This window comes from Oreochromis niloticus, unplaced genomic scaffold (assembly GCF_001858045.2).
Source record: "Oreochromis niloticus isolate F11D_XX unplaced genomic scaffold, O_niloticus_UMD_NMBU tig00002015_pilon, whole genome shotgun sequence".
NCBI lineage: Eukaryota > Metazoa > Chordata > Actinopteri > Cichliformes > Cichlidae > Oreochromis > Oreochromis niloticus.
Genome location: NW_020327533.1, coordinates 487887 through 501365, shown reverse-complemented (window position 1 = coordinate 501365; position 13479 = coordinate 487887). Strand labels below are relative to the sequence as shown.

The window sequence follows — 13479 nt, the reverse complement described above, 5'->3', positions numbered from 1 at the left end:
ATAGATCCTGTTTGACAGATGAAGCTGTCCCTCTAAGTGTATCACAGCTTATTAAACTCACTGCAGTCTGTCCTACCTGGACATCAGGACAGACATCAGCTAGTTTTAGTGATCAGTGATAGAGTGTAGAAGATGGATGATGATATATTTGTTACTGTGTCTAACTGTGAGTAACTGAAGCTCTCAAAGGCTGAGGACAGACCCTGGATTAATCTGAGGACTTTGGTGGTCCTGCTGATGTGTTCAGTCTGTGGTTGGACAGAGAGCAGGGGTCCAGGACCTGATGGGATTCAAACCATCAACTGTGTTTATATCTGTCTCCACAGCTTTACATTTCTTTTTTCTCTTAAATGAGCTTCATAGTGTTGTTCTTGGCTGGTTTTGTGTTTGCTCTACACATCCTTCCACAGACGACACCATCATAAACACCAAAGGTGGTTAAATAAGTCCAAACTGCTCTGACTGAATCAAACACTTACTGTGTCTCGTTGTCCCGGGACCTCAACCACAGCTGTTTATTAGATCAGCTACATGCATTATGATCCCTCAATACAAGAAGCTTCTGCTTAGAACTGCATTCAAAACTGTTGAGCCAATATTTTCAGCTTATATGGCTGAAACATTTTCACATGATGAGCTTCCAACAATGAGTGAAACAGTAAGAGCATGTGGAGAGTTTGGAAACATCCCATTAAGAAAGAGAAATCAAACATTTGGATTCATTTTAATGAGGTCAGACTTGTTGAAAATGCAGAGGAGCTGGTTGTGGACTGTGCTTCAGAGAAACACAACATACTGAGATTCACTGTGAAGCTTTAAGTGGAAACAGACAGAAAACAACACGTGGATCCTGGAATAATGGGAGCTTCCATCTTTAAAGGACTGAAGAGGAAGAAGTTTACAAGGAATCATTTAGAAGAGTTTCAAACATCAACTGATTGAATCCATGAATCTGAAAACGTGTTTGTGAGTGAAAGAGACAGACATGTACAGACTGAACTATCTGTTCAACAGTCAGAGTGTTTCTCTAACAGGAGGACACTCTTTACACTCAGCTCAGCACAGACAATGACGAACCATAACTGACTAAAAATCCAGGATAAAGAGGTTCAGTGAATGTGGTGTTGAAGGTGTGGAGGTGGATCAGAGTGTCAGAGGAGACTCTGTAGAAGGACAGAGAGCCAGCAGGACAGTCCACATACACTGCTGCTCTGTTAGAGACAGAGGAGGAGGAGGAGGAAATGAATTTTGCTCTGTAATTGTGCCAGCCAGAACAAGGACCATCATCATAGCACTCCAGACTCCAGGAATGATCATTCCATCCAAACACACAATCTTTACTGTCTCCTTTCCTTTTGATTCTTCTGTAACTCACTGATATATAAACGTTTCCTCTCCACTCGACCTCCCAGTAACAGCGACCAGTCAGACCATTTCTACACAGTAGCTGTTCCCAAACATCAAATCTGTCTGGATGATCAGGATATGACTGAACCTCCTTCACATGTGTCACCTTCCTGTTGTTGTCAGACAGTTGGAGCTTTGTGTTCACTGTGTTTGTGTCGATTGTGAGTTGACAGGAATCTGATGGAGAGAACAAACACAATCCAGCTGCAGTTATTGATCCATCATCTGTTCATTGATTAACACTTTGATGATGACTCCTGACATGATGAAGATGGTTGAAAGTGTGCTGCTTTTTTTTCATGAACCACATTAAAAACACACTTACACTTCCTCAGACCTGGTCTCAACCATTGGACTCCAGCAGGCTCCACCCTGAAAGGAGGAGGGGGGTCAGAGCAGCACAGTCAGCATGCACACATGGACATTACATGGCTCTCACACACACACTGTTACACACTGATAAAGGAACAGTCCAACATTTTCACAAATACACTTCAATCCATATGTAAAACCAACTACTGATGATTTGGACTGATCCTGGATCTGTCAGTGCACCACAGTACATCACTGTATTGAATGAAATATCACTGATTCAAACTGTCACCTTCATTATCTTTATATTCCTCTTCTGTTTTTCTGGAAAGGAATGGGGTTAAAATCATGCCACCTCAAAATGAAACTGAAAAAAAGGACTACTTAAAAACAATATTGATATTGACAATTGATTATTGATTTATTGTTTATAAGTTCTGCCAGTGCTTTCTGTTGGTTATCAGTTAAGTTGTGTGAGGTACGGATTTTCTGTTCAATATAGTTTGATCCCCTGAGTTGATCCTCGCCTGTTGCGGTCACCGATGCACCACTGGCATATGAATGCTTGTGAATGTTAGATAGAGGCACTTACATAGAGATAGAAGTATAGAGGAAAAAATGCTTGCGTGAATGAGGGAAACATTTACTCTACAGCCTATAAAAAACTGCCCCCACTATTTCTTTATTCCCCTTTGCTTTCCTTATCTCTGATTCTAAGCAGACTGCTGTGTCCATGTCCATGTCCATGTCCCCCCCCCCACCAAAAAAAAGGGAAAAAAAAGAAAAATAGGTGGCCAGCGGTAATAGGGAGGTCCTTTCCCTGGTCTTACAGTTGAAATTAGCTTCTTTTCAACATATCAAGCAGAACAGCATTCAGTCCTTCATACTTTAAATGGGTGCACCATTAAACAAACAAAGACCTATCCATATGGTGAATAAATGGTGAGCAAAAGCTCAAGTTATCATCATCAAACTTAAGATAAATGTTCCTGCAAAAGCGAGACTCCCTACATTAATATCTATTCATTATCCAGCTCGACCAATGTTTCTGTTCCTGAAAATGTTTCTTCAGCTATGATTGTTCATCTCAGGAAGTGAGAGAAGGACAGAGGAAATGTTTCCAGCTCTTCCTCCTCTATCAGACATTCCCTCCATACCTGAGAGTGTCCAGTCTCCACCGTGGATCCTTCAGTCCAGCCGACAGCAGCTTCATTCCGGCATCTCCAGGATCATTGTAGCTCAGGTCCAGCTCTCTCAGATGGGAGGGGTTGGAGCTCAGAGCTGAGGCCAGAGAAGTAGAGCCTTCCTCTGTGATCAGACAGCTTGACAGACTGCAGATACACAAAACAATTTGAAAACAATTTTAACCATTTATTCAGTAATGTAATACAGATTTTATAATGTTGTGTTGGAAAACCTTACTCCTGACCTGAGAGTTTCCAGTGTACAATGTGGACTCTCTACTCCAGTAGACAGAAGCTTCACTCCTAAATCCCTCAGGTTGTTGTCACTCAGATCCAACTCTCTTAGCCTAGAAGACTGAGAGCGGAGAACTGAGGACAGAGCTTCACAGCTTTTCTGTGAGAGGTTACAGACACCCAGTCTGAAAAATAAAAAACACAAACACAAAAACACTGAAATTTCTTTCACAGGAAGTCTTTGTTCTGCCTTCCTCTCGGTACCCCAACCAGTTGTGGCAGATGGCTGCCCCTCCCTGAGCCTGGTTTTACTGGAGGTTTCTTTTTGTAAAAAGGGCCTTTTCCTTCCCATTGTTTTTAAAGTGCTTGCCCAGGATGACTGGGAAGGTTGAGGTAAGTAGATGAAAAAGAGAGAAAGGTAAGGAAATGCTGTGGGTGACATCAGATGCCAAAGTCTTGGTAAGAAAAAAAAACTCGGTCATTCTCCATCACCCTTGGGGGCATCTCCCATTTTGACCTCGGGACTTCCAGGTTATACTCGGCACAGTATATCTCCTCCTTTGGCCAGCCTATTACCCCAGCAGGGTACCTGATCACGGGTATAGCTGTATAGCCTGGTAGTGACTCTTGGCATACAACTGTACATGATGTCATCCATGTACAGGAGGTGGCTGACAACCGCTCCGTTCCGTAGTCGGTGTCCGTAGCCAGTCCGTAGCCAGAGAACCCCTCAGTGAGACTCTGGCTCACTGAGGGGGTTCAGGCCTATGCAGAACAGCAGTGGGAACAGAGCATCTCCTTGGCAGTTTCCAAGGCCTCAGGTATGGACAGCTTACTGTATTTCTTATGCACCTTCTTTGTCGCACCTTTCTGCAACTCCGTTAGTTGGCTAACCTCCCTCCGTGCTACTTTGATCTTGCCCTCTAGCCTCCTTCTCCAGGGAGGGTACTGCCCCTTGTTCAACTTGTAGCCAAGCATCTCACTGATCACTGCTGCCGTAGTGTAGATCAGCTTGTTAGTGTCGGTAATCATCCGTAGTGCTGCATTAACATCATCTAGCAGACCTTCTGAGGGTACTTCACGTAATCACGTAACCTAATGCTTTGGGGGTGTTTTTTAGCCAATGGACCATGGAACCTAATCACAGTAAACAGCACCATGAAAAAAGAGCAATACATGAAGATTCTCAACAACAACATCAGGCAGTCTGCAGAAAAACTTGGCCTTGGGAACCAGTGGACATTTTAGCACGACAATGACCCAAAACATACAGCAAACGTGGTGAAGAAATGGTTAGCAGACAACAACATTAACGTTTTGCAGTGGCCTAGCCAGAGTCCTGACTTGAATCCAATTGAGAATCTGTGGAGGGAGCTAAAGATCAGGGTGATGGCAAGAAGACCCTCCAACCTGAAAGATTTGGAGCTCATTGCTAAAGATGAATGGGCAAAAATGCCTGTGGAGACATGCAAAAAGCTGGTCTGCAATTATAGGAAGCGTTTGATTGCTGTAATAGCCAATAAAGGCTTTTTTCTATTGATTATTGAGAAGGGTATGAATAATTCTGGACATGATACTTTTTGCTAAAATATAAATAAAACCTGAGAAATATTTTTTTCCACAATGATGCCTCTTGTACATCGTCTTATTATCTTTGGGGAGACACCTGTGTCATTTCTGCTCAAACAAGAACTTGCTTGTTGAACAAAAGTAACTTTAAGTCAAAATTCGGCAGGGGTATGAATAATTATGGGCTTAACTGTATATATATATATATATATATATATATATTTAATTTAAAAAAAGACGAATAACTAACCAAATCTGCGTAATCATTTCCAACACCCAGGATGACAGCAAGGAAAATTTGGATGTTCTCCAAGAATTGATCAGCTGGTGCTTCGATGCAGTAGTTATGAATAAGGCCCAGAACCCATCTTCCCTTAGCCAAGAATAAGATGCAACTCTCGAAAAAGAACTCGTACTCCTCTGGTACAAGATTGACGGCCGACAAAGCATTTACCGACACCCTGGATTAAATTGATAAGCGATTGTCCAGCTCCTACTCAAGGTTTTTCCTGTTAGAGATTTTACATCTGAATTTTAAGTCCCCGAGGGAATCTCTGGAATTCAGCCAACAACCGGTGGAAACACTCACTGCTGAAAACAACTTACTATGGCTCTTGGTCAAGTCTCTAACTGAGAATGTCACCCATCTCAGCGAAAAGCCTGACAGCACACACAGAAATATAGGATACATGTGCACAAGTGCCTACAAGTTGGCTCATATAAGTTAATATGCACACTCATAACCAGACAACACCAAACACCACTCTCCTCTATATATTATATCCATAGTCGCATAGTGTGTATGCTACCCATTGTATATAGTGTATTATCTTATTTATTTTGTATTTTGTTTGTACTCTATTTATATTTTTTGTATTTTTCTTTCTGATATATTTCCTTCTGATATCCATACGCACCTGCATGGCATCCCCAATCACGCCCACTTAGTTAAAGACACTGGGATTCAGGGTTGTTGGTGTGTATGTGGTGGCAAGGAGTATGTGCGGCCTGCAACTGAGAACTGTAGTTGCGCTGTGTGAATAAAGTTGGCTATCAAATCACACCTCTGGACCCGTCATGCATCATCCTTGCCACAGTGGTGCCGAAACCAAGGAAGTGGCATGGCGGGTCCACACCCGAACAAGGGAAAGGAGGAGCCGGCCCAGATAGTGACCGAATTGGCAGACACCCGGCGGGAATAGGCGGCAGAGGTGAGCAACCGGCAGGAAGAACTGTGGGACGAGACTGAGCGCCACCTAAGAAGAATGGCGGAGATGGCGGTGCTGCTCCAGGCTTGGGCGGCCAAGCCGCCACCCCCCACTGGAATGTACTGACAGTGGGGAAGCGGTGAAGGAGCTACCCACGGAGGCACCTCGGCAGCGGGAGGTGGGGGACAAGGAACGCGAGAGTCTGCCCCAGCCGGAGATGGCAGAGGTGCCATTGCCAGGGGAGTCTGTGATACCTGGGTCCGAGGGCGAGGAGCGAGTCACTCTGGAGCGACACATGCCGGTCAGCCGCCCGTGAGCCGGGGCTCCCGACCGTGTCTGCGGGGTCGTGCTGGCTCGCTAGGTGGTCGGCCTCTTTATCATCTGCATTGCCGCCACCGCTGGAGGCGTGGGTGGCTTCCGGAAGAGACACTGCCCTGTCGTCAGCTCGGGGGTGGGGGTGGAGGTGGGGGGGTTAGTAGGTTCAGCCAGATGGCTCCCTGGCCTCAATCGGTTGATGGGGGTATGTGGTGGGGCGTGGTCTGCAGTGCCATGTAATAAAATAGGACTATAGAATGGGTCGGAATGGCAAAAGCCGTAATGGTCCACTTGGGACTAAAAATCTGCTGGGCCAATTTTTGGCCTTCAGACAAAAAGTCTGATTGCTACAATGATGGAGAGAAAAGGGAAAAGAAGGGGGTCAAATGATTGTTGGGGTTTTCTCTGTTTTCTTTGTGTTACTCACAACAATAATTATTTCAAGGAGCTTTTTATTGTAAGGTAAAGACCCTATAATAAGACAGAGACAATCTCAACGGTCAGACAACCCACTGTTGACAAGCATTCAGCAACAGTTAGTATTTCTGCACGGTTTCTATCTTATAATATAAAGCACCTTGAGGCAACTTTTGTTGTGACTCACCACTATATAAATAGAACTGAATTACTAGATTTGGCAATATTTAATGTTTTTTCAGGACTTACTGGAATTACTATTTCCTTATTTTAAACACGCCAGAAATATTGCAACATATTGTGATTCAGAAAAACAAAAAAAAAACAAAAAAAACAAATAAACCCACAAGATACAACAACAAAGAGATGAAACTGGCTTTTTTATCTAATGGTTTTCATTGGTTAATTGTGTCATTTGATGAAAAGTAAATATTATTTAATCTGACCTTAGACTTTCCAGTGTACAATGTGAAATCTGCAGAGCAGCAGACAGAATCGTCACTCCTGAATCCTGCAAGTTGTTGTTACTCAGGTCTAGCTCTCTCAGACTAGAGAAATGAGAGCTGAGAACTGAGGACAGAGCTGCACAGCTTCTCTCTGATAGGAAACAGCCACTCAGTCTGAAAAATTCGAAAAACAAAATGGAATAAATAAATTAATAAATGAAAAAGGCTTCTGTGTTCAAATCCAAAAATGTTAGAGCGTATTACAATTCATCATTTGCAAAATAACTTAAGATTTGGGGTGCAAATAAATAGACATTTTTAAAATAGCTTAGTAACTTCACAGTTAAAGCTCTAAGAGAAAACCAGTAATGAGTTGGTACATTTAGTTACGTTCGTTTAGTCTGTTAGTATCAGACAAACAGGACTGTTGACCACTCATCTGTGACTCATGTTATGAGTATTATTACTATTATTATTATTATTATCATTATTATTATTATTGTTATTATTTAAACACAGTGGGAGTAACCCCCACATCCTGTGTTATCTGACCTCAAATTGCATGATAGGGTGGGGCCAGGTTTCACAATGAGCTCACCCGAAACCATGGCTGATTGTGACCCACACCCATTTTCACACCTTGGCTCATGTGATTAGTTAGAGGATCATCAGGGGGTCCTTTGTACCTTTTTGGGGGGTTACTCCCACTGTGTTTAAATCTGGGACTCTATACCATTTAACCTTAGAACTGAAGAAGCTTCTTGGATGAGAGGTGAAATGTCTTCAAGCAACTTAAAGAAGTCCAGATGCTTTTCTTTCCAAGATCCTTATATTCTCAGTAATGTTGCTGTATGTGTATGTCCAACCTTCCTTTCATTTGAAAAATTCTTTTACAGAGTAGTTGTCAAACAGCTAACAGATCATCTGCAGAGAAATGGCTTGTTTGATGAGTTTCAGTGCTCATCACAGCACAGAAACAGCTTAGGTTACAAATGATCTTCTTAAGTCCTCCGACAGTGGACTCATCTCTGTGCTTGTCCTGCTAGACCTCAGTGGAGCGTTCCATACTGTTGACCATAAAATCCTATTAGAGCGATTAGAGCATGCTGTAGGTATTACAGGTACTGTGCTGCAGTGGTTTGTATCATATCTATCTAATAGACTCCAATTTGTAAATGGAGAGTCCTCTTCACACACTAAGGTCAATAATGGAGTTCCACAGGGTTCAGTGCTAGGACCAATTCTGTTTACATTATACATGCTTCCCTTAGGCAGTATCATTAGAAGACAGCATACATTTTCACTGCTATGCAGATGACACCCAGCTCTATCTATCCATGAAGTCAGATAACACACACCAATTAGTTAAAGTGCAGGAATGTCTTAAAGACATAAAGTCCTGGATGGGCTCTGGCTAAAAGATAAAACTGAGGTTATTATTTCGCCCTGAAAATCTTAGAAATATGGTATCTAACCAGATTCAAACTCTGGATGGCATTATCTTGGCCTCCAGTAACACTGTGAGCAACCTTGGAGTCATTTTTGACCAAGATATCTCCTTCAATGCACATATTAAACATATATGTAGGACTGCTTTCTTCCATTTCTGCAGCATCTCTAAAATTAGAAATATCCTGTCTCAGTGTGACGCTGAAAAATTAGTTCATGCATTTATTACTTTCAGGCTGGACTACTGCAATTCATTATTATTGGGATGTCGAGAAAACTCCCTGAAAAGCCTTCAATCAATCCAAAATGCTGCAGCAAGAGTCCTGACAGGGACTAGAAATCACGCCATTGGAGCAATTAGCTCTCACACTGCAGGCTTACTTGTTGTTTCTGATTGATTGATTGAATCTTTATTTTGAACATGTTGAAAAGTACAACAACATAGAATTAAAAGAGACAAATAAACAAAACAAAACAAAAGGAAAACGAGCAACCACAACTACACATAACTTTCATTTTCAAAAAGGAGCAGGAAAAAGCATAAGCTTATTTAATCCCACCCCTTTCCCACTATCTACCGGTAGTAATCAGTAGACTACAGAAATACCTCCATGCAATTACATTATATGTTATTTGTATTTTTTTATTACTATTATTTTATTTATATACATATATGTTTCTATCTATCCATACATATGTATATACACATACACACATATACACATAACCCCAGTAACACCTCAAAGGATACACAACCTTCAGATATATATATACCCATACCAACCTACCCGTGCACCCGCACACAAATGAAAATATTGGACAAGAATACCCTATCAAATCTCTACCTCCTCCCTGTACCCTGTAAAAATCATATTCTTAAACCGCTTTTTAAACTGTGCCATGCTCGGACATTGCTTCATATCTTTACTTAGTCTGTTCCACAGCTTCACTCCACACACAGAGATGCAAAAACTTTTTAATGTTGTACGGATACAAGGATGTTTTAAATTTAATTCCCCCCTCAAATTGTATCCGCATTCCCTTTTAGAAAACAGTTTTAGAATATTGTCAGAAAGCAGGTTATTTATTCCTTTATACATAATTTGTGCTGTGAGAAAATAAACCACATCTGTGATTTTTAGAATTTTTGATTTCAAGAATAGTGGATTTGTATAATTTCTGTAACCAGTTTGATGGATTATGCTTATGGCCCTTTTTTGTAATATAAAAACTGATGATAGTTCAATTGTTCCTAGAGTATTTAAAAGTAGAATGGGAGGAAGAGCAATCAGTTTTCAGGCCCCTCTTCTGTGGAACCAGCTTCCAGTTTGGATTCGGGAGACAGACACTATCTCTATTTTTAAGATTAGACTTAAAAGCTTCCTTTTTGGTAAAGCGTATAGTTAGGACTGGATCAGGTGACCCTAAATCCTCCCTTAGTTATTCTGCAATAAACGTAGGCTACCAGAGGATTCCCATGATGCATTGAGTTTTTCCTTTCCAGTCACTTTTCTCACTCACTATGTGTTAATATAACTCTCTGCATTGAATCATGGTTGTTATTAATCTCTGTCTCTCTTCCACAACATGTCTAAACAATATTTTCTGGGCCAAGGGAGTCCAAACAGAATGTCCCGAATTTGGATAATAAGTATAATCAGTAGGCTCAGATTGCTAGATGATATAAATAATCAAGGCTAGGGGGGTGTTTTTCTTTCTTATCTTCTTTTCCAGGAAGAGGAGCTGATAGTCATAATAATACTTGTTTTTGTTGTAGTATAATACTCTATCGTCTGCTCTGAGGGTTATCCTTTTTGTGAAGCAGACCAGTGATTTCCCATCAAAGTCCAGCTCAGTAACTTGTAATTTCAAGTGCTGAACCAAATTAAATCTTTTAAACCATTGATGTTCTCCTGTACTTCCTTAACCTCCTAGGACCTGGCGTCCACATATGTGGACATCACATTTTGGGTTATTTAGACCAAAATACTGAATTTTGCTCTACAAGGGCCTGATATCCACTTACGAGAACATTATACTGCTACTGTTCTATCAAAATTTTAAACGAATATCCTCATATTTGGCTCTTATTTTTCTTAAAAACAAAAATAAGGTTAAAAAAAATCTGGTAATTCTTTGTTTTTACATTCATCGGGCCCCAATATGACCAAATATCAAAGAGAAATTAAAAATGCATGCCGTGGAAGAGTTCGGGTCTTAGGAGGTTAAGAAGAGAGCACCAACACAACAGGTTTGCCCATTGTAAATATAAGAAGTTGAAAAGAGGGCTTTGTTATCGTACCACGGAACACCATCAGATCACTGGTTCATGTACTACAATTCACTGATCATATTAACTTGGTGGACCAACACATCAAACTCAACAGGAAGGATATAAAAAATGGCAGATTAGACTGAGTTTTCCATCAGTAATGGGGGACATTCAAAAGTTTATGTGTACCGTTAACTTACACATATGGATCAGTATTTAAGGTTTGGCTCACATCATCCACAAACTGGGTGTCATCAGGATGCTACATCACATAGTGAACACCATCCACACAGACAGAGCAGCCAGGGAAGCCGAAGAACATCACGTCAAGAAGGCCTTGAGTAAATGTGGTTATCCCAGCTGGATATTTGTCAAAGCCTAAAACAGTCAGTGATCACTGTTGACCTCCCTCGGCTTTTATTACCGCTAATCATTTATTTAAGCTCAGTTTTTAAAACCTTAGGATGTAACTACAGCCCAGCCCATGCAGCAATATATGAATGACTAACCTCATATTGTGGATGGATTATCTCACTTGTTCTCCTGGCTGAAGTTTGGTCCTTTTACAGCATCCTGCCATGCGATTACATTTGTTCCTGACCACCGAGAACACTCACGTTAACTTCTATCGAGTGGAAAAAAAGTTAGCTTGTTTATATTATGCTATCATAGCTGTGTCGCTAGCGGTCACGTAGCACGTCATTATATGCCAGCTAGCCAAACTTCAGTAACCCTACAAACGTCACTGCAATTTAGTTTTCTGTCTTTATTTATGTTGGAATTGATAACAGAGCTGTACGTTTTAATTTGTTTCCAAAAACCTGCAATCAGGACATGCTATATTGCATATAGATGGAAGCTAGCCAGCTAACTTCCTACTAACTTCTAACGCCGTTAAATGTCATAAATTCTGTTTTCATGGATGCCTGGATGTTAAACTCAATTGTTACACCTGGTAGAGCAGAACGCTGATCATGTTATTAAAGATGGAAGACTTTAGACAGTTTTTCAACTCTCAGTGATGCCATAGTGATCGTTTGATATATGGACGTGCAGCGGAGTTTAAGATCTGAAAACTGCTGTTCACAAATGCTGTCCATCTAATCTGACTGAGCTGGAGCTGTTTTGCAAAGAAGAATGGGCAAGAATTTCAGTCTTTAGATGTGCAAAGCTGGTAGAGACATACCCTAAAAGACTGGCAGCTGTAATTGCAGCAAAAGGTGGTTCTAAAAAGTATTGACTCAGGGGGCTGAATAATTACGCACACCCCACTTTTCAGTTATTTATTTGTAAAAAATGTTTGGAATCATGTATGATTTTCGTTCCACTTCTCACGTGTACACCACTTTGTATTGGTCTTTCACATGGAATTCCAATAAAATTAATTCATGTTTGTGGCTGTAATGTGACAAAATGTGGAAAAGTTCAAGGGGGCCGAATACTTTTGCAAGCCACTGTATATCCACGCTCTTTGGTTCTGTCCACCTGTTCAGAAGTTTTGGCGCGAGATATGTGAAGACTTGTCAAAGTGTCTGAAGTGTAACATACCAACTTCCCCTTTAGTGTGTTTGTTGGGCAGCTTAGATAATGTCACTACAGAAAAGAATATAGCCCATATGGTTTTCACTGCCCTATGCATAGCCAAGAAAACAGTCCTCATGAACTGGAAAAATAAAAATAATCTTAATTCTAACCAATATAGAAATTATCTACTAGATTACATTAGTCTTGATACAGCCTCTGCCACCACATCAGATCAATTGCTCTGGGCTACTTTGATCAGCTCCATCACCTAGTGGGTGTGGGGGGTCATAGTTTGGTCCCGCCTTCACTGTTGTGATTGGTGTGGGGGTTGGGACGGGCTTAGGGCATCGGGGGGTTCCCCAGGAGCATCTTCCTTGGGGGGCTCAACCAGGGGTAGCGGTCATTGCCTATTAGGGGCTCTGTTGGCTCTTAGGTAACGTTTCCTCGTGGCTGCGTGCAGCGGGGCTAGAGGAGGGTCTGTGCTGACGGACGTGGGTTACTGACCTGGTAGCCTGGCTGCCCCTGGGTGGGTCCGGGATGGGCGTGAGGTTCTGGGGGCGCTCTGTCTCTGGGCTGGGACCCTAGCCGGGCCTGGTTGGTGTGTTGCCGGGGTTGTGGGCGGGTGGGTGTATGGGGGCCCAGCTCTGGCGCAGGGTGCCACTGGTGCATCGAGCCACCTGGGGGGCTCTTCGACTGGTGGGGGAGGTTGTGACACCTTGCAGGAGCTATCCTCTCTTTAGGAACTCTCTCTGCAGGAGGGGGAGATACAGGAGAGGTGGAGGAAGATCTCAGCCTGGGCGTCTATTGTCTTGTGTAGTCTGGAAGATGAGTGGATGATGGGGTGGGTGCAGTTTTTCTCTGTGGTGGGGTCAGGTGGACTGTCCCGGGCTCTGTGGGGCCGGGCTGCACTGCTGCACTGGGCCCCGGTCCGGATGGGCCTGGGCCCCCTTTCCCTGGCAGGTCGTGGAGTATGGGGGTGCCTACTGGGGTCAGCGGGGAGCTGGCCCCAGGGAGGGGTCACTGCCCCTCCCTTCCTTCCCTCCCCATCTCCAGCTGCCTCCCTCTTCCCGCTACACCACAATCACCCACACATGCAGGGCCTTGGGGTAGGGGTGTGTCACCAGGGTGCAGAGGAGGCATCC

The 13479-nt window shown here is 42.6% G+C and overlaps 1 protein-coding gene across 1 annotated transcript in view; it reads right to left on the bottom strand.

Moving 5' to 3' along the window:
- Window positions 1-208: 208 nt before the first annotated feature.
- Window positions 209-13479, bottom strand: part of LOC112844896 (NACHT, LRR and PYD domains-containing protein 3) — a 40173-nt gene continuing 26902 nt past the window's right edge. The window contains exons 5-8 of the mRNA XM_025904499.1: window positions 7093-7266; window positions 3149-3322; window positions 2918-3050; window positions 209-280 (exon numbers count right to left, since the gene is read on the bottom strand). Coding sequence (XP_025760284.1) covers window positions 209-280; window positions 2918-3050; window positions 3149-3322; window positions 7093-7266 — 553 coding nt within the window. The remainder of the gene's footprint in view (window positions 281-2917; window positions 3051-3148; window positions 3323-7092; window positions 7267-13479) is intronic.